The sequence below is a fragment of the Hyperolius riggenbachi genome, chromosome 1 (assembly GCF_040937935.1).
Source record: "Hyperolius riggenbachi isolate aHypRig1 chromosome 1, aHypRig1.pri, whole genome shotgun sequence".
NCBI classification, from domain to species: Eukaryota; Metazoa; Chordata; class Amphibia; order Anura; family Hyperoliidae; genus Hyperolius; species Hyperolius riggenbachi.
In genome coordinates this window covers 540937339-540959852 of record NC_090646.1, presented here as the reverse complement: position 1 = coordinate 540959852, position 22514 = coordinate 540937339, and the positions used below count along the sequence as shown (strand labels likewise).

Sequence of the window (22514 nt, the reverse complement as noted above, 5' to 3'; positions counted from 1 at the left end):
GTAGCTGCCAGCAATTTTCATGTCCTCTGAATGCTCATTACTATGTCATAAACCTTCACTAGATGATTATCACTAGCGGTGTTTATGTCTGTCGCATTGCTTCCCAAACAGCATAGCACATTGCAAGCATTCATTTTTACAGGGCATACCTACATGGAACTTTAAAGAGAACCTGCTGGTTACAAGTATGAGAGTGATCTCTGCTGACATTTATAATGGCGCAATCTTCCGAGCAGCCATATGTCTCCTTGCCTTCATGGCGAAAGGGTACATTTCTACAACAGCAATAAATATACACCTAAATACTTTCTGTCCATCTCATTATTTGGCAAAGGGAAGTACTACATACAGGGGCGTAGCAATAGGGGGTGCAGAGGTTGCGACCGCGTCAAGGGCCCTTGGGCCAAGGGGCCCCGTAAGGCCCTCCCTCAACTTCAGTATTAGCTTTCTATTGGTCCTGTGCTCATAATAATCACTTCTATAGATACTTGGAATAGTAGTAATCATTAAGAAGCTGCTCCCCATCCCCTTCTTGTAGCTCTGACACAGTAGTTGCCATTGGCAGGCTTTGGTGCGCCATATTAATTGTTTTGTATAGAGTGCTTGGGGGGCCCCATGTAAAACTTGCACCGGGGCCCACAGCTCCTTAGCTACACCACTGACTACATATGAATATGGGGTCAATGTTTGCAGTGCAGTATTTACATAATTGCTGTGTGCAGCAAATTATTTCAGAATTGGCTCCTGCTGAGCTACTAATAAGTAAATAATTATCTACTCCATTATTGGTCACACTGGAGGCCTGAATCACTAAGTCAAAGAGTCACATACAAGGGCCCATATGCAATTAAATGTTCTCCTAGGAAGGTTTACACTGAAGAAAAAGAAAAAAAAAGAAAAGAAAAGCTAAAAGTTATGATTGTGTTGCACAGGAATATAGGGTTCAGTTACAACTCCCACACACGTGGTTTACATGATACAACTTTATTAAACTTACTTAATTCATTGAAATGATTGCATTTTGTGTATACAGTGTCATGTATCTTAATGTAAACTTTGAAAAAGAATCAGGCACTGAATTATGCTTAACCACTTGAGGACCTAGGGCTTTCTACCCCTTAAGGACCGGCCACTTTTTTTCCATTCAGACCACTGCAGCTTTCACGGTTTATTGCTCGCTCATACAACCTACCACCTAAATGAATTTTGGCTCCTTTTCTTGTCACTAATAAAGCTTTCTTTTAGTGCTATTTGATTGCTCCTGCGATTTTTACTTTTTATTATATTCAGCAAAAAAGACATGAATTTTGGCAAAAAAATGATTTTTTTAACTTTCTGTGCTGACAGTTTTCAAATAAAGTAAAATTTCTGTATACATGCAGCGCGAAAAATGTGGACAAACATGTTTTTGATAAAAAAAAAACCATTCAGTGTATATTTATTGGTTTGGGTAAAAGTTATAGCGTTTACAAACTATGGTGCAAAAAGTGAATTTTCCCATTTTCAAGCATCTCTGACTTTTCTGACCCTCTGTCATGTTTCATGAGGGGCTAGAATTCCAGGATAGTATAAATACCCCCCAAATGACCCCATTTTGGAAAGAAGACATCCCAAAGTATTCACTGAGAGGCATAGTGAGTTCATAGAAGATATTATTTTTTGTCACAAGTAAGCGGAAAATGACACTTTGTGAAAAAAAAAAAAAAAAAAAAAGTTTCCATTTCTTCTAACTTGCGACAAAAAAAAATGAAATCTGCCACGGACTCACCATGCTCCTCTCTGAATACCTTGAAGTGTCTACTTTCCAAAATGGGGTCATTTGTGGGGTGTGTTTACTGTCCTGACATTTTGGGGGGTGCTAAATTGTAAGCACCCCTGTAAAGCCTGAAGGTGCTCATTGGACTTTGGACCCCTTAGCGCAGTTAGGGTGCAAAAAAGTGCCACACATGTGGTATTGCCGTACTCAGGAGAAGTAGTATAATGTGTTTTGGGGTGTATTTTTACACATACCCATGCTGGGTGGGAGAAATATCTCTGTAAATGACAATTTGTTAATTTTTTTTACACACAATTGTCCATTTACAGAGATCTTTCTCCCACTCAGCATGGGTATGTGTAAAAATACACCACAAAACACATTATACTACTTCTCCTGAGTACGGCGATACCACATGTGTGGCACTTTTTTGCACCCTAACTGCGCTAAAGCGCCCAAAGTCCAATGAGTACCTTTAGAATTTCACAGGTCATTTTGAGAAATTTCGTTTCAAGACTACTCCTCACGGTTTAGGGCCCCTAAAATGCCAGGGCAGTATAGGAACCCCACAAATGACCCCATTTTAGAAAGAAGACACCCCAAGGTATTCCGTTAGGAGTATAGTGAGTTCATAGAAGATTTTATTTTTTTGTCAAAAGTTAGCGGAAATTGATTTTAATTGTGTTTTTTCACAAAGTGTCATTTTCCGCTAACTTTTGACAAAAAATAAAATCTTCTATGAACTCACCATACTCCTAACGGAATACCTTGGGGTGTCTTCTTTCTAAAATGGGGTCATTTGTGGGGTTCCTATACTGCCCTGGCATTTTAGGGGCCCTAAACCGTGAGGAGTAGTCTTGAAACGAAATTTCTCAAAATGACCTGTGAAATTCTAAAGGTACTCATTGGACTTTGGGCCCTTTAGCGCAGTTAGGGTGCAAAAAAGTGCCACACATGTGGTATCGCCGTACTCGGGAGAAGTAGTACAATGTGTTTTGGGGTGTATTTTTACACATACCCATGCTGAGTGGGAGAAATACCTCTGTAAATGGACAATTGTGTGTAAAAAAATCAAAAGATTGTCATTTACAGAGGTATTTCTCCCACCCAGCATGGGTATGTGTAAAAATACACCCCAAAACACATTATACTACTTCTCCCGAGTACGGCGATACCACATGTGTGGCACTTTTTTGCACCCTAACTGCACTAAGGGGCCCAAAGTGCAATGAGTACCTTTAGGATTTCACAGGTCATTTTTGTTTCAAGACTACTCCTCACGGTTTAGGGCCCCTAAAATGCCAGGGCAGTATAGGAACCCCACTAATGACCCCATTTTAGAAAGAAGACACCCCAAGGTATTCCGTTAGGAGTATGGTGAGTTCATAGAAGTTTTTATTTTTTTGTCACAAGTTAGCGGAAATTGATTTTAATAGTTTTTTTTCACAAAGTGTCATTTTCCGCTAACTTGTGACAAAAAATAAAATCTTCTATGAACTCACCATACTCCGTACGGAATACCTTTGGGTGTCTTCTTTCTAGAATGGGGTCATTTGTGGGGTTCCTATACTGCCCTGGCATTTTAGGGGCCCTAAACCGTGAGGAGTAGTCTTGAAACCAAATGTCGCAAAATGACCTGTGAAATCCTAAAGGTACTCATTGGACTTTGGGCTCCTTAGCGTACTTAGGGTGTAAAAAAGTGTCACACATGTGGTACCGCCGTACTCAGGAGAAGTAGTATAATGCGTTTTGGGGTGTATTTTTACACATACCCATGCTAAGTGGGAGAAATATCTCTGTAAATGACAATTGTTTGATTTTTTTACACACAATTGTCCATTTACATAGAAATTTCTCCCATCCAGCATGGGTATGTGTAAAAATATACCCCAAAACACATTATACCACTTTTCCTGAGTACAGCGGTACCACATGTGTGACAATTTTTTGCAGCCTAGGTGCGCTAAGGGGCCCAACGTCCTATTCACAGGTCATTTTGAAGCATTTGTTTTCTAGACTACTCCTCGCGGTTTAGGGCCCCTAAAATGCCAGGGCAGTATAGGAACCCCACAAGTGACCCCATTTTAGAAAGAAGACACCCCAAGGTATTCCGTTAGGTGTATGGCGAGTTCATAGAAGATTTTATTTTTTGTCACAAGTTAGTGAAAAATGACACTTTGTGAAAAAAAACCAATAAAAATTAATTTCCGCTAACTTTTGACAAAAAATAAAATCTTCTATGAACTCGTCATACACCTAACAGAATACCTTGGGGTGTCTTTTTTTCTAAAATGGGGTCACTTGTGGGGTTCCTATACCGCCCTGGCATTTTACAGGCCCAAAACCGTGAGTAGTCTGGAAACCAAATGTCTCAAAATGACTGTTCAGGGGTATAAGCATCTGCAAATTTTGATGACAGGTGGTCTATGAGGGGGCGAATTTTGTGGAACCGGTCATAAGCAGGGTGGCCTTTTAGATGACAGGTTGTATTGGGCCTGATCTGATGGATAGGAGTGCTAGGGGGGTGACAGGAGGTGATTGATGGGTGTCTCAGGGGGTGGTTAGAGGGGAAAATAGATGCAATCAATGCACTGGGGAGGTGATCGGAAGGGGGTCTGAGGGGGATCTGAGGGATTGGCCGAGTGATCAGGAGCCCACACGGGGCAAATTGGGGCCTGATCTGATGGGTAGGTGTGCTAGGGGGTGACAGGAGGTGATTGATGGGTGTCTCAAGGTGTGATTAGAGGGGGGAATAGATGCAAGCAATGCACTGGCGAGGTGATCAGGGCTGGGGTCTGAGGGCATTCTGAGGGTGTGGGCGGGTGATTGAGTGCCCTAGGGGCAGATAGGGGTCTAATCTGATAGGTAGCAGTGACAGGGGGTGATTGATGGGTAATTAGTGGGTGTTTAGGGTAGAGAATAGATGGAAACACTGCGCTTGGGTGGTGATCTGATGTCGGATCTGCGGGCGATCTATTGGTGTGGGTGGGTGATCAGTTTGCCCGCAAGGGGCAGGTTAGGGGCTGATTGATGGGTGGCAGTGACAGCGGGTGATTGATGGGTGGAAGTGACAGGGGGTGATTGATGGGTGGCAGTGACAGGGGGTGATTGATGGGTGATTGATAGGTGATTGACAGGTAATCAGTGGGTTATTACAGGGGAGAACAGATGTAAATATTGCACTGGCGAATTGATAAGGGGGGGTCTGAGGGCAATCTGAGCGTGTAGGCGGGCGATTGGGTGCCCGCAAGGGGCAGATTAGGGTCTGATCTGATGGGTAACAGTGACAGGTGGTGATAGGGGGTGATTGATGGGTAATTAGTGGGTGTTTAGAGGAGAGAATAGATGTAAACGCTGCGCTTGGGTGGTGATCTGATGTCGGATCTGCGGGCGATCTATTGGTGTGGGTGGGTGATCAGATTGCCCACAAGGGGCAGGTTAGGGGCTGATTGTTGGGTGGCAGTGACGGGGTGATTGATGGGTGATAGGTGATTGGCAGGTGATTGACAGGTGGTCAGTGGGTTATTACAGGGAAGGACAGATGTAATTAATGCACTGGCGAATTGATAAGGGGGGGGGTCTGAGGGCAATCTGAGCATGTGGGCGGGTGATTGGGTGCCCGCAAGGGGCAGATTAGGGTCTGATCTGATAGGTAACAGTGACAGGTGGTGATAGGGGGTGATTGATGGGTGATTGATGGGTAATTAGTGGGTGTTTAGAGAAGATAACAGATGTAAACAATACATTTGGGAGGTAATCTGACGGCGGGTTTGCGGGCGATCTAATGGTGTGGGTGGGTGATCAGATTGCCCGCAAGGGGCAGGTTAGGGGCTGATTGATGGGTGGCAGTGACAGGGGGTGATTGATGGGTGATAGGTGATTGGCAGGTGATTGACAGGTGATCAGTGGGTTATTACAGGGAAGAACAGATGTAATTAATGCACTGGTGAATTGATAAGGGGGGGTCAGAGGGCAATCTGAGCGTGTGGGCGGGTGATTGGGTGCCCGCAAGGGGCAGATTAGGGTCTGATCTGATAGGTAAAAGTGACAGGTGGTGATAGGGGGTGATTGATGGGTGATTGATGGGTAATTAGTGTGTGTTTAGAGGAGAGAATAGATGTAAACAATGGATTTGGGAGGTGATCTGATGTCGGATCTGCGGGCGATCTATTGGTGTGGGGGGGTGATCAGATTGCCCGCAAGGGGCAGGTTAGGGGCTGGCTGATGGGTGGCAGTGACAGGGGGTGATTGACGGGTGATTGATGGGTGATTGACAGGTGATTGACAGGTGATCAGGGGGATAGATGCATACAGTAAACAGGGGGGGTGGTCTGGGGGGGGGGTCTGGGGAGAATCTGAGGGGTGGGGGGTGATCAGGAGGGGGCAGGGAGCAGGGTGGGGGATAAAAAAAAAAATAGCGTTGACAGATAGTGACAGGGAGTGATTGATGGGTGATTAGGGGGGTGATTGGGTGCAAACAGGGGTCTGGGGGGTGGGCAGGGGGGGGGGGGTCCTGATGGGTGCTGTGGGCGATCTGGGGCAGGGGGGGGGGGAAAAATCAGTGTGCTTGGTGCAGACTAGGGTGGCTGCAGCCTGCCCTGGTGGTCCCTCGGACACTGGGACCACCAGGGCAGGAGGCAGCCTGTATAATACACTTTGTAAACATTACAAAGTGTATTATACACTTTGTATGCGGCGATCGCGGGGTTAAGGCCCGGTTCACACTTGCGGTGGCCCTCCGGAATCGCCGTGCCGGAGCCGCACCGCCTGCAGAACGGACGGAACGGACGCACGGCATAGCAATTAAAGCCTATGCGTCCGTTCACATGGGTCCGTTCTGCAGAACCGGAGCCGGACCGGATCCGGGCCGGATCCGGACTCCGGCCTCCGTTCCAACATGCGCTATTTTTTCATCCGGCCCCTCCGGCAGCCGTATCCGGGGCGGAGCCGGACTGCACCATCCGGCCAATACAAACAAATGGGAACCGGAGGCCGCACAACACACTGGCTGAGAAATCCGGATGTTCTACCCCACTTCCTATGCGGATTTTTGCGGCGATATTGGCTGGGGACACATGGGCAAGCATTTTGGAGTGGAGCAGCACAAGCTGGAGGTGTTGGCAGGATGTTGGCAGCATGTCGCAGGTGGAGGTGAGTGCTAAACAGCAGAGGGCCTGATTCCACAGGTCCCCCTTCTGCTGACCTCCCAGACCCCAACATTTTTTTTTTTTTTTACGTTAACTTTGCCAAACGGATCCGGATCGCATCCTGATTACCACCTGATGCAACCTGACCGGATCCGGATCGGATCCGGATCAGAACCGTACGGTTCCGATCCGGATCCGGTCCGGATCCGGTCAGGTCATCCGGTCCGTTTGGCAAACAACCGCTAATGTGAACCGGGCCTAACATCCCGCCGGCGCTTCCGTATGGCCGGCGGGATGTTGCGGCGGGTGAGCGGCGCCAGGCGGAGGCGGAGGACGCGATCGCTCCGCCCATGCCCCTACAAGGACCGCCGCCAATTGTCAATACGGCGGTCCTTGTGGGGTGCACTTCCCGGCCGCCAATTGTACATACGGCGGTCGGGAAGTGGTTAAGAAGGAGTTCTGCTGCTTCCTGAGAGTCAGTGTTACATAGTTTCCTAGCTATTGGGACTCACAGTGTTTAGAAGTATGAATGGTGTCCGCTTTCCCACATTATGCTGACATATTACGTCAGTTGTGGAGCTGGCTTTGTAAATTGCATACGTGCAGATTCAGCACTGATAAATTGTGTGTTCGCTCATGTTGGTGCTGACTATCAGGATAATGCAGTCCTAAAATCACACCCTGTCCTTTCTCCAACCCTAAGGCTTCTTTCACTTAGGAGGCGGAACTACGTGCTTGTTGGGCAGGTCAGTGTCCCATCTGCTGGCCACCGAGTGTCTTCCAGCTGCAAGTTAATGCAGCCAAATAGCAGAGTTTATAACCCAATGTGTGTCAATGCTTGAGACTCATTGTGACAGACACCTCTGCACTGCAGAAGCCAAGCTCTAGTAAGCACTCAGCCAGTACACAGGAGCAGCTGAAAGGTTGGATAGCATCCAACTGCCTCCTGTGTGAAAGAGGCCTTCTTTCCACAACAGTTAGGCTGGGTTCAACATACAATGTGAACAGTTCCAGTCCTCCTGTCCTGTTAATTTTCATCACTTTGAATCTGTTTTCTATTAGATTCCATTCCTGTCCAGTAAAATTGAAACAGAACTGATGAAAACTGACATGACAGGACTGTAACACAACTGTACACATTGTATGTGTGAACCCAGTCTAACTGTTACTGCTTGGTTACCAGTTGGTACCCCCAGTGTTAAAGAACTCCAGTGAATATAATGTAATAAAAAAGTGCTTCATTTTTTACAATAATTATGTATAAATAATTGAGTCAGTGTTTGCTCATTGTAAAATATTTTCTCTCCCTGATTTACATTCTTACATTTATCACATGGTGACATTTTTACTGCTGGCAGGTGATGTCGGTGGAAGGAGATGCTGCTTGCTTTTTTTGCCAGCTGTAAACAGCTGTTATTTCTCACAATTCAATGAGGTTCACAGACAGGAAACTGTCAGAACCATGGTCCTGACATCGCACTGTGGGAGGGGTTTCACCACAATATCAGCTATGCAGAGCCCCCTGATGATACGCTTGTGAAAAGGAAAAGATTTCTCATGGGAAAGGGGTATCAGCAACTGATTGGGATGAAGTTCAATTCTTGGTTATGGTTTCTCTTTAACAGTCATGTGTATTAGTACAGGGCAGGAGGTTGAGCTCTGTTCTCAGTAGCTCCACCTTCCTGACTGCCAACCTGCTCAGTTGATACAGGAGTTATTAGGTGGGCTACACTAACCTTTTTTTTTATTATTAATTTTTGATTGTCAAAAAATAACATTAATATAAGTTATTGGTGTATGTACTGATGTTTTATAAATATTTAAAATATTTATTATAAGAAATCCATATTGATAATGCAGCACCACCAGCTACTCTCTGACAAGTACTGCAGCTGTCACTCGGAGCAACATGCTTCGTAGCGAGGGCTGGAAATCTTAGCGTGAAAAAGCATGGCTCATTTGTGTGGACTGGTGCTTTAGTAAGTGTTTTTCACGGATTATCACTGATAAACGTTGCATCACACAACATTTATAAATCAGGTTCAGATAATAATTGTTTTAATTATTACTAGTGATGTCAACTATTGACTTCTGAGAGCACCTTGGTCTACTACAGCACACAAATCAGGATGTGTAATGTAGATAAATATGTCAGAATAATTAGTAATGCATGCACTGGGATAGTAAAGACTTATCCAGAAATGGCAAAAGTAATATTGAAGAGATTTTTTAAGCCTACATTTAAATATGTATAAAAGGTTCTTACTAAAATGCAGCATTCTTGTCTCTTTTTAGTATTCTATTACATCCCTGAAGACAATTCCAGAGCTATGCAGAAGGTGTGACACACAGAATGAAGATAGATCAGGTAGGTGGACTTGCAAAGGTCTCATATCAATGTTGTCATAATCAAATGCATAAAAAGTGTTCCTGAGGTTAACCTTGGGTATGAAAGCGCCTCCTTTCCTAAGAAGAGAAGCCTCTGAATCCTATAGATCTGGTCTCCCGTTGCTGCTTGTATATCCCCCAAAGATTTTTGAAAAGGATTCGTGAAAATGTAATCAGAGCCGCACTCCTCTTCAAGCACAAGCGCGACTGTAGTACTTGAGCAAGTATGGCTGCGACTGCGCACTAAGCCAGAGCTGCTCACGCACAAGTGGCCCTGTGTTTCTGCGTAGGTGCAGCCATGTTTGTGAAGGTGCAGCACTGCCATACTTGTGCCAGAAGAGGAGCGCAGCCTTGATGTTAAAGGACAAGTCCAAGGAATTAAGCCGCTCTTTCCCTCACCGCAGCTCCGGTGTCCCGGGATCCCTTCACTGGAGAGGCTGACCTCGCAAGTTCAGGATCTTTTGTGCCTACACGAGCGCGCAGCCTCACCGGTCAGTGTTCTGAACACTCCAAGCCACGTGAGCATAATTGTGAGCGGCGCGGCCGCATGCTCGCGCAGAAGATCCTGACCTGGCGAGTAGTAGAACTTGTTTTTTTTAATTTCCTTTATTTCCGTATGTGTCCTTTAAGGAGGGTCCCGGTGAGTGGGAGCGAGGAGGGCCCTGGAAGCCTTTATAGGATCAAGAGAATTCCCTCTTAGGCAAGTATTTTCTTTTTGCCCCGAGTTTGTGTTCACTTTATTGCCAAACAGCATTTGCCATAGAGACATAAGCCTCGTGATTGTGGGGTGCTTGGCAAAGCCAATGCCTCGCCCTCACGTCACACAGTAATGTGACCAGCTTCTTGAGTGCAGATCTTGAACTAGAGAAGGATCACAATTTGCATATTACATTTGAGGGGCTGCTGTTCAGTTGCAGAGAGTGATCGGAAAACTGCCTTCCTGCTTACAGACTTATTTTAAAGCCTTACCACAGGCACAAGTGTCTTTAACTATATAAAAGCTTCTTGATGCTGAATAAATTCCTTGTAACTACCTGGTCAGGAGCCGAAACACTGGCCACTTCTTGCATTAAACTGTCATTGCTGAAGGTTTCAATCTCCTCAGAGAGATTCAGTCTGAGATTTATCCTTTGCAGTCTGAACAGACAGCAGAATGATGCAATCCAAACAGCAGCAGCCCCAAAATGTACCATCAGCCAAAATGTTATTTTTCCATTTTAACTAGAATAGGGGAGATGCCAAAAATGTGTCTTCCTGCACTAGGATGCCACTGAACCTATGGTTCTATTTGCTACACTAGAGCACAATTTATGGGGACGCTTCATTTGTCTTTTACCTGTCGTATTTATATCCTTTGAATTGTTTTTAGATGTGTTTCTCACATTGTGTTTCTTACCTCTCTGTGCATTAAATTAATGGTTTTTTTTTTACATATTATCTCATCTTATTGAATACATATTTTGTTTCATTTGCTTGGAAGACATAGTTTAAGATTTTTGCACCATTGAGGGCCATTATTAAAGGGACAACAGGGGAGAAGACCCGCCCAAGGGAAATAAAACTTCATTAACAACCAATAAAATAGAAAAAAGGAAGAGGTGTCTTAACTCTCAAATGACACTAGAATATTGCTAAATGATTTATTAGCATAGGTAACGCATTTCGTGGATCCCAGCCCACTTCCTCAGGCCAATTTTAGTGCCCAAAAGCCAAAGCATGAGACGTCATATTACTGAATGACATACCGTGCTATTGGGCACCCGTTGTCACTGTGTTTTTTCTTAACCTCCCTGGCATTATGATTATTTCCAGATTTAGGGTCTAAAAGCCATGCAATTTTTTCACAAGCTTTAAGGCCCTAAAAAAAAAAAAGGAAAAAAAAACATACTTCAGAGAGATCTGCAGCAGCTCCTGCATATAACTCACTCAGGCACGTGATTACCGCTCTGAGCTGCGGATTTCCATCCCGAGCATGACTTGGGATTACCAATAAGGAGGTTAAAGGACAACCAAGATGACATGTGACATGATGAGATGACATGTGTATGTACAGTGCCTAGCACACAAATAACCATGCTGTGTTCCTTTTTTTCTTTCTCTGGCTGAAAGAGTTAAACATCAGTTATGCAAGTGACAGTTTCTGTCTGGGTCAGGAGCGGGTTGGACTCTAGCGTAAACCTCACTGATAAGTAATTACAGCCATAAAACACTTTCCTGTCAGTAAATGGCTTCTGAGAGCAGGAAAAAGATAAAAAGGGTCAATAATTCATAGATTTGAGCCCTGCTATACTTCAATGAAGGTGTCATTGAGCAGAGACAATGAAACAGTAAAAACTTTAAAACTAAATTTAAATATAAAACAGAACTGTAGGATGTCTTAAAAAGTCATTTTTAGGAGAAGGAGGATAGATACAATTGTTTTTCTCATGAGTTTATTTTTACCTCGGATGTCCTTTAAAGTTTAAAACCACCTCATCCCTTCTCTGATCATTCAAGGGAAGTACACGTTATACTTCTTGCTACGTTATAGTTTCTACTGACATTTATTTCTTAGCACTGCAGCGTTTGTTTGAGTACTTACAGCATTTCTGTTGGACAGAGGGCTACATTTCCCATGATGCCGAGTGGGGACTTTTTTTCTACTAATGCCTACTGACAGTGCTGAATCCCAATGGCTGCAGGGCCGGTTTAAGCAACAATGGGGCCCCAGGGCAAAATAAACCTGGGGGGCCCCTCCAACATATACCCCGGAACAAAAATCGGCATTAGGGGACCTTTTTTGCAGCTGGTATAACAGGGTGTGAAGTCCCAATCGGTCGGAGCTCCACATTCTGGCTATCCCAGCCTGCATGGGGGACAAGGGGTTAAAAAGTTTCAGGAGGGGGGACCCCACATAATTATTTTTTTTTTAAATTCCCACACTCTAAACATAAAAAAAAAATTGGGAAAATAGAAAAAAATGCCAGGGATCTTCATACAGCCATATTGCGGCTGTATAGCGATCCCTGGCTAAAGCGCTGCGGCTGTGTATAGACCCCCTGGAAACCCCGTCAGGAAATTTATTGCGCTTTCGTTTGATGCATGTAAAATTACACTACCGTTAGGTTTGCTACTAAAAGTGACATTTACCGCATTTAAAAGTATACGTTTTTCCTTCGAAACTTTATGTGTATTTTTTTTTCCTTTGAAACTTAAAAATCGATTTTCTCAAAAACTATAAGGCCAATTTGAATTTTTTTTCCTCTTGTAGCCACTGGGGGCCCCTACAAGCTCTGGGGCCCTGGGGCAGCTGCCTCCTTTGCCTTAATGGTAGCGCCGGCCCTGAATGGCTGATATAAGTTTTAGTTAGTTCAGTGATACAGTCACAGGAATTGTGGCTATAATTACTTTTTTCAGCAACTTCTGTAGGAAAATGGAATAGAACAAAAGAAACAGCCGGCACCATCCAGTATGCTCTTTTAGTTTTATTGACAGGGCTTGATAAAGGAGCACGACATCGCTCCGAAACGTTGCTATTTTATGACAGTCTGTCAATAAAACTAAAAGAGCATACTGGATGGTGCCGGCTGTTCCTTTTGTTCTATTCCTACACTCAGGTGGTGACTGAGTTTGCCTGGGCACATCCGCTTGATCAATATATGGGGTTGTGCTTGTCTGCACTACTACTACTGTAGGAAAATGGAAGTAACATCAGGCAATCCAAAGTACAACAGCATCTTTATTAAGTTTACGTTTATATGGGAAGAAGAATTCTTCCTTTACGTTCTGCACAGAGTTCTTTATTAAATATGATGGTCTAGCTTCCCTCTGAAAGCCTGCAAGCAGGAAAAAATTGATTTTCCTGCTGAGACAAATCTTTGTTAATCCAGAAAGATTAAACTGTCATGAATCATAACTGACTCATAAACAACGTGCTGCTGAATGATGTATGAACTAGTAATAAATATGTGTTGTAGAGCTTCACTACAAACAAATAGCCCATTATCCGTCCCAAATATTTGCAGTGAGCTTGATACTAATTCTTTTTCTCCCAATCAGTCCATTAGGCCACAAGACTCCTATAATCCCATCATACATTATCTGATCTGACAGCTGTGGAGAAGAGCTCCACCTTGTGTTTCACAGAGACGTTGCTACAGTTTTGACATTGCTACACTTGTGACATTGCTACACTTGGGGCATTACTACACTTGTGCCATTGCTACATTTGCGGCATTGCTACACTTGTGGCATTGGTACACTTGGGGCATTGCTACACTTTCGGCATTACTACACTTGGGGCATTGCTACACTTGGGGCATTGCTACACTTGTGACATTGCTACACTTGCGCCATTGCTACACTTTTGGCATTGCTACACTTGGGGCATTTCTACACTTGCGGCATTGCTACACTTGGGGCATTGCTACACTTGTGCTATTGCTACACTTGCGGCATTGCTACACTTTTGGCATTGCTACACTTGGGGCATTTCTACACTTGCGGCATTGCTACACTTGGGGCATTGCTACACTTGGGGCATTGCTACACTAATGCCATTGCTACACTTGTGGCATTGCTACACTTGCGGCATTGCTACACTTGCGCCATTGCTACACTTGCGCCATTGCTACACTTATGCCATTGCTACACTTATGCCATTGCTACACTTGTGCCATTGCTACACTTATGCCATTGCTACACTTATGCCATTGCTACACTTGTGCCATTGCTACACTTATGCCATTGCTACACTTGTGCCATTGCTACACTTATGCCATTGCTACACTTATGCCATTGCTACACTTGCGCCATTGCTACACTTATGCCATTGCTACACTTGTGCCATTGCTACACTTATGCCATTGCTACACTTATGCCATTGCTACACTTATGCCATTGCTACACTTGTGCCATTGCTACACTTGCGGCATTGCTACACTTGTGCCATTGCTACACTTGTGCCATTGCTACACTTGCGCCATTGCTACACTTGCGCCATTGCTACACTTATGCCATTGCTACACTTGTGCCATTGCTACACTTGTGCCATTGCTACACTTGTGCCATTGCTACACTTGCGGCATTACTACACTTGCGGCATTGCTACACTTATGCCATTGCTACACTTGCGGCATTACTACACTTGCGGCATTGCTACACTTGAGGCATTGCTACACTTGTGACATTGCTACACTTGCAACATTGCTACACTTGTGACATTGCTACACTTGCGGCATTACTACACTTGTGCCATTGCTACACTTGTGCCATTGCTACACTTGTGCCATTGCTACACTTGCGGCATTACTACACTTGCGGCATTACTACACTTGCGGCATTGCTACACTTGAGGCATTGCTACACTTGTGACATTGCTACACTTGCGACATTGCTACACTTGTGACATTGCTACACTTGCGGCATTACTACACTTGTGCCATTGCTACACTTGTGACATTGCTACACTTGCGACATTGCTACACTTGTGACATTGCTACACTTGCGGCATTACTACACTTGTGCCATTGCTACACTTGTGACATTGCTACACTTGCGACATTGCTACACTTGTGACATTGCTACACTTGCGGCATTACTACACTTGTGCCATTGCTACACTTGCGACATTGCTACACTTGTGACATTGCTTCACTTGCGACATTGCTACACTTGCAGCATTGCTACACTTGTGACTTTGCCATCTCCTGTCCAGAGTGGCCTAGAGAGAAAAGGTAGAGTGTAAGGTAGCATTTTATTTTTATTTTTTTGCTATGGGGATGATGAAGATATTCAATGCAGGAAAGACTGTACTTTCTTCAGTGTAGCATATTTATTTATTTATTTCAACATTTTCCTTTTCTTCATTCTTTCTTGAAACTGATAAGCAGCATCTAAAATGTACAGTACTCTCACACTGTGTCAAAACTCCCTCAACTTCAGGTCAAAAATATCCAATAACTTGACCAACCCCAGAGTCCAGCTAAAAACCTTTGGAGGTAGAGCTTTCTGTCATGCTGCCGCTACCCTGTGGAATGCCTTGCCAAACCCAATCAAGACAGCTCCAACCCAGGACACATTTAAAGTGATTCTGGCCGAAGCCGGAATCAAATCCAGATAGATACCAAAAGAGGGAAGCCTCAGGTTCCTATGTAGGCTTCCCTTGCTGCTTTAAAGCCCCTCGTTGCAGAGCGCCCCCCCCCTTCACATAGTGGGCACGCAGTTCCTCCAGAAGTGGGTCTGCGCAGTAGGGAGGGAACACAGTAGGGAGGGAAGCCTCAATATGATCCTGTGTACCCTGGCTTTGGCTCAGGTACTCTTTAAATCAAAACTGAAAAGCCACCTGTAGTCTGGTATTTATGATCACATAACCTTTTCCTGTACTCATCACTATGTAGTCATCTCAGACAATGTATGTGCTTTGGGTCCTACGAGAGAAAAACGCTTTACAAATGTTTCGTTGTTGTCTTAATAACAACTGAGATAGATATTGAAGTAAAGTGCTATGATTTGTATAGTGTGTTTCTCCTGTCAGGCTCAAAGCAGTTGAGAGCAGCAGCCACTTGGGGCACACTCAGGGGACCAATCTGGAGCATGGGGGGAGTCTTGCCTAAGGACTCCATACTGGTTAGCTACAGACTCTGTAACGATTGTGGGATTCTCTCCGTGATCAGCGCACAAGACATGCGCTGAAACTGCGGAAATCCTCCACAAGCGTATAATTTGCGGGAACCCAGCAAAAGGTGCAATGCACCTGTAGAGGGAAATTGCTGTCGGCAGGTGGAGCTGTGGAGTGCAGAGGAACACTCCACAGCTCCTCTGCACTGCCACACACGCCAGACAGGAATTGTACGAAGGGAAGGAACGCAGGGCAAGATAGCCCTGAAAGAGAGAGATCAAAGCGACAGAGGGTATGTGTGTCCACCACACGCGAGCGCTTGCTTAACGGTTACCTCACCGAGCCTCCAGCAAGCGTTCGTAGCAGACAAGACAGACACACGAAAACATGAACAAGCAAGAGATGGGATCCACAGCACTAGCGAAAAGAGGCTAGTGCGATCCAGGAAGACAGAACAGAAGGATCCACAGCACTAGCGCAAGAGGCTAGTGCGATCCAAGTACAGCAAGAGAGTAGCAGACCAGAAGGATCCACAGCACTAGCGCAAGAGGCTAGTGCGATCCAGGAAAACAGATCAGAAGGGGCTACCAGTAACAACCGCTGTTCCGGTTAGCACCCAGACACACAGAACGATTTCCTGTCAACCACCGCTGGGACAGGACAATCGCAACAGACAAACAAAACAGATATGCAATCCTAACTGCACTAGGGAAACTGCCTAGTGCAGTTCCAGGAATTACTCTAGGCTAATCTTCAAACAAAGAGCAAGGCTGACACCCCAGGCGAGTGTTACACAGGAACTAACCCTTATGACCAGCCAAGGACTCTGGGAAACATAGCTCTTTATACTGCCAGTCATCAAAGGAGGCAGGTAAGGGATTTGCATAACGAGTGTATGCAAATTCCTCAGCAGCAGAACAGACCAGAAACTTGTAATGGAAAAACAGGTCTCTCTTGCAGAGACCTGCAGCCCACAGACTAGAGGAATGGTCAAACAGCTGTCTGCCAGTGCATCCAGCTGAGCGGATCATTACAGGCTCCAGCCTGTGCTCTTATTCATCAAAGTTGGCATCCCTAACCCCTACACTATCCAGCCATTTCATTAATAAATTGGCAGCAAATGATGAGGGGGCAAACCTAATATATACATCTGAAGCCTCTTTCACACTTATTAATGTATTCACGGTTTCCAACATATAACATGCGCTAAAATGTGTGCATCTGTGGCTGTTTAAAATCCTGTAAGTAATAATACAGTTGTGTTATAATTTGCAGCAAGCTGTCAGTTTTTTTTTTTTGTTTTTGTTTTTTTTGTTTTTTTAGGAGGCAAACACAAAAATATGAATGTAGTTATAGCACAGCGCTCAACACCTCACAACATCTGAAACAAGATTATGCTATGTATGCTTCTCTCTGCATTTTGAGCTATCACTAGGAGGAAGTACAAGTGGTCGTCAGGATCTGGTATATGACTGATATGTAACCAATTTTCTGCTTTGTAAGTGTTCATAGAGCAGTGTTATCTGTATGCAAATGAAACAGCCACATCTCTCCTGAAGAGTACACAGGAGCAGAATAGTTTTATCTGGGTGAACCAACACTGCTGATAACTAAAAAGAGCTGAAAAGTTGAAATGCTACTTTTTTTCTCTTTTTTTGGTAGCTGAATGAACCGTCACACTGAAAAAGATGATGTGCAGACTTCAGGGTTACATTTAAATTCCTTGAATTAAAAATAGGAATATGAGGGAAAATACTATATATTATTGATACTACATGTACAGTGAATTATCCCTAAAGTTTATTCTCAGTTCAGGTTTACTTTAATTATTGCGATAATGTAACAAAAGCAGACGCATTATCCGTAAAGCAGAAAATCCTATTAAAATGAGCTATCGGAATGCCAACAAATGAAAAATAGATGCTGTAAAATTCAAATAAGCACTTTTAAATAAAAATGCTAAGTAAAATACAGTGTAGATCACAAAAAAATAAAGAAAAAAGCAACATTAAACAAAATTGTATTAAACAAAAAAGACAGTAACAAGTAACAAAATACTGGCATAAATAACTGATCAACAAAGAGTACAAACTCTGGCTGTAGAGTGGAGCCAGCTTGAGAGAAAGTAAGAATTTTGTTGACCTTTGTAATCAGGAATATGAATATGCAATAAGTATCAGTCCATCTATAACATTGCGATCCATCAGCCTGGTTCTCATGCCTTTATGGCAGCTCCTAATTTAAACCATCCATATTTTGTAAATGTATATGCCAAATGCTAGGCTTAATTGTGTCTGTTTAATTTTATTCTGTGTACATAGACTGTTTTAAAATAACTAGAGTAACTTGGTAGTTTATTTTGGGCCTGCGATTCAGTTACGCTCCCAGCAGTTAACACATAAAACAGGCAGAACGAGTCCTGTCTCAGAAAATCTGTTTGGAAATGATCAATGGATATGTAGCATGTGCTATCCTGGATTAAATATCATTTACTGAAGTCAAGCAGATCTGTTACACAGCAAGAGACAGTGGCTTAACTTGACACGTAATATAAGTAAACATTGTCACTGATCGTCTGAGCCTTTCTAATCTCACCGTTAAATGGAGGGAAGGGTGTTTATGATAGGAGATTATTTTAATATGAGTATATGGATTCTAGTTATGTTGGCAATATAACAATGTTAAGAAACCAGCAACTTGACATTTGGGCTGGCAGATAGAATAGGTAGAGTATTTAATAGAAAGTTACAAAAATAATGCTGAATATAATTTTGCCTTCTTAAAATGTAAGGTATTTGCAATAATTCAAGCTTTAAGTAAGCAACTGTGGTTCCCCATGATGCATCACTCCCAAATATGCAAATCATTTCTTTATGTCCCTGAAGGAAAGGCTGTACAACCAGAACCTCTGGTGTATAGTGAGCCCATAGCGCGTACATTTTACAAAGCTACATCAACGCAATATCCATATTGTCTCTGACTTTCCGGACATCATCATAGGAAAGCACAGTTGCTCAATTAAGGCTGAATTATCGCAAATACCTTGTGTTTAAAGAAGGCAAAATTATACTCAGCGCTCCTTTTTGAGAGATTTTTGGTCTATTTAGTCCTTTATACTTTGCTAGTGGTTCTTGGTCAACATGAGCTATCTGGGCATTCTGTAGTATTGGTTCAAGTCCCATTCCATAGAGCCATAACAATCCATGCCATACACTGATAAGGAACAGAAAGTTGTTACTTTTTATTAAAGAGACTCTGTAACAAATTTTTCAGCCTTAGTTCTTCTATCCTATAAGTTCCTTTGCCTGTTCTAATGTGCTCTGGCTTACTGCAGTCTTTCCTAACTGCACTGTCTCTGTAATAAATCAATGTATCTTTCCTCTGTCCTGTTTGTCGGGCTAAAGCTTGATTGTGTGGAATGTGCAGGGCTGCTTGTGATTGGTAGAAGCGATACACACCCTCTGCAGGCCCCCTGCATACTCTGAATGACTCATACACTATGCTTAGCTGAGCCTATTAGAAGCTGGTTAGTTTGTTTGTAAACACTGCCTAAAACTGTTAATTACAAGCCAGGATTGCAGCAGAGAGTGGCAGAAACAGCACAGAGGGGCACAGGAGAAAATAATGAATAGAATGGTATGCTTTTTATTGTAAGAATATTAGAGTACAGATTCTCTTTAAGAGGGTTTTTCAGTCTCTTTTAGCCCCTAATACTATACTAATGGTTCTGGGTCACCATGAGATACAAGTATGTGGGTGTTGTTAGAGAAAGAATGCTCATTGGCATTCAGATAGAGAACTAATGGCTGACAAGGTGGAGTTTTGCCACAGGTTATGATGTGAACTCTTGCAGTGGAGTACATCACTCATGTCACTTAGAAAAGGGGTACCTGGATAGCGTACTGGTTAAGGGTGTTGCCTGCCTTTGGCCAGGGTTTTGAATTCTGTCTCAAGCCAGTTAGTTAAACAGTAAGGAGTCTTTGGGCAAGGCTCCTTTATGACCCTGGTTCCCTGTGAAGCGCAGTGGCTGCAGGTCTGAAGTGCTTTGAGTCTGCCAGCAGAAAAGCACAATATAAATGTTATGTGTCTTGTCTTGTCTAATATATGAAAGAGATGTCAACGTTTTTCAATCTCAACTACCTGGTTTACAACTATTATTTTTATAGTGATGGTTTTGAAAATAAACAGGTATTCTTCTGATTTGTTGCTATCACCAACAAGATAGATCTTTTCTAACATATATTTCTTACTCAAACCCAACAGAAAGTGTCTATCTGCAGTTGGAAAGGGATTTCTCCCAGTATTCTGCAGTGTGTATCAGCTGTAACACAGCATAGTGTATGTTCTGAAGAGCAGCCCACCTATCAGGTCAGGAGACTTATCCTGTTTTTTACAGAAACATGGACCACCAGAAACATGGCCCAGAAAAATGACTTCTGGTTTTAGAGGGATTTCCTGTTTTTTTAAGAACTAGGATAGCTTACAAGGATGAAGACCAGCAAAGTTTAGAAACTTCTTGATTTATCTGAAGGAGAATCAATCAATGTACAAATAAGGTGACTTGACATGATAAACATGTATGTCTAGTGGCAAGCATATTCATAATTAGACTCGTTTCTTTTTTCTACCTGAAAAGGTTAACCTTCAGGCATGCAAGTGACAGTTTCTCTCTTGTCGGAACCCTTGTCGGATAATAGCTTAACCCTCACTGATAAAGAATTATAGCCATAAAAGGTTTTCCTGCAGAGAACAATTTCTGAGTACAGGGGATAGATATACAAGGGAAGATAGTTCATATATTTTAGCTCTGGTACACTTTATAAACTGCCATTGAGCAGAAACAATAAAAAACTAAATATACATTGTAAATATTTAAACATAAAATAAAACCATGGGATAGCTAAATAAACACCACATCTCATCAGTTTATTTTCAACTCTGGTTCACTTTAAAGACAGCCATAAACTGTTTGAACCAGACTCAGACTGACTGTGCATTGTTTCACTGTCATCTCTGTTTTGCAGTTCCCTTTATAATTGTGGGTAGTATCTTATTCTATTCATTCCTTGATAACATGTGCTTTGACAGAAGGGAAGTAACATTACTTGCTACGGTGCTACCATTTCTCATCCATGTCTGCATCTGCATAACTATTGAAGGTGATGCCACAAGGCAGGCAAGAAGACCACCTCTGCATTTACCAAATGACAAACCTCTGATTGTGATTCTTGTTTGCAAGAGCTTTATATGGCCATTGCTAGGGCTGCTATTTAAATGACCTATTGACATAAGCATGTCCACACACAGAGACATGCCTATGGCCTTTTGCTTGGCAGACATGAGTACAGATTGGCCAATTACACTCAAACTAGGACATTTGAGCTATCCAGTAATGTGGGCCCGTTTGTGGCAGCGTACTGTACTAGCATAACAATAGTTATTTGTGCTGTGCGGCATAATAAGCAAATTCTGAGGCAAAAATATTCTTTGCTCCACTTTCCAAATACGATCTGCACTCCAACCTAAAGCCAGTTACAAACACATGCTCAGACTTTGCCAGAAAGCACTACAGGCAGAAGCAAGGACAGTTGGTGGCACTAACTGATTGGACCTTAAACCGGACTTGAACTTGGAACTTCCTCTCTGATCTAAAAGATAGACAACAGCGTAATAACCTTTAAAGAAAAACATTTCTTTGTTACAGCTGATACAAATCCTGCAATACATCTACAGCATGTCTACTTCCTGCTTTCACGGAAGAACATGCTAACATTCTGTGTTTACAAATTAGCTACTCTGTCTTGGCAGAGGAGATTCCTGAGCTGACACTGCTGAAATATCAAATTACAGTGCTGATTAGTCGCAGAGGAGGGGGAATTAGACGGGCTAAACTCTCTAAATACATACATGGTGCATTTATCTATTTTTTCCTTCTGTCCTGTGCAAAAGTTCAGGTCCACTTTAATTATTTGCTTTACTGCAAGTTAAACAAAATAGATGACATTTTCTTCTGGATAAACTGCTCTAAGCTCCCAGTAAAACTGCTGCATGCATTATGTACATGACCTGCAGGGACAGCATCTGTTTGTAAAAAGAAGACATGAAAGCATCTCTCAGTCTCTTTCTGTGCTTATTATTCGTTTGCATGTAAATGACTTGCTTGGCAAGATGAGATGTCCCTTGACTATCTCCATTGCATATACCTCAACAGCTGCTGATACAGCTACTGACAAGCTGTGAAATAAGTCTAGCACAAGCGCACTTGTAACATTTCTGGGAAAGAAAATATTTCTGAATCCTATTAGCCAAGAGTAGATAGCAAGATGTAGACTGCACAACGAGATATTGAAACAATAGCACATTTTAAAGAACAACTGAAGTTCAAAGGATATGAAGACTGACCTATTTAATTCCTATTAAACAATGCCAGTTGTCTAGCAGTCCTTCTGATCTTTCATGCATCAATAGTGTATGAATCACACACCTGAAACCAAATCAGGAAAAAAGGGCGCAGGAGCCCTTATGGAAAAAATGCGCGCAGCCACAGGCGCCTATCATAAAAGTCGCAAATTGCGACAAAGAACAGAAATTTGGGCACATGGCGGCACCCGCTATCAGACGCCGA

The 22514-nt window shown here is 43.1% G+C and overlaps 1 protein-coding gene across 7 annotated transcripts in view; it reads left to right on the top strand.

Annotated features, from left to right (window-relative positions):
• Positions 1-22514, top strand: part of SNCAIP (synuclein alpha interacting protein) — a 309420-nt gene that overhangs the window by 182341 nt on the left and 104565 nt on the right. For all 7 annotated transcript variants that reach the window (XM_068246969.1, XM_068246983.1, XM_068246960.1 and 4 more), the window contains one exon: positions 9199-9271. In XM_068246969.1, the coding sequence (XP_068103070.1) occupies positions 9199-9271 (73 nt within the window). The remainder of the gene's footprint in view (positions 1-9198; positions 9272-22514) is intronic.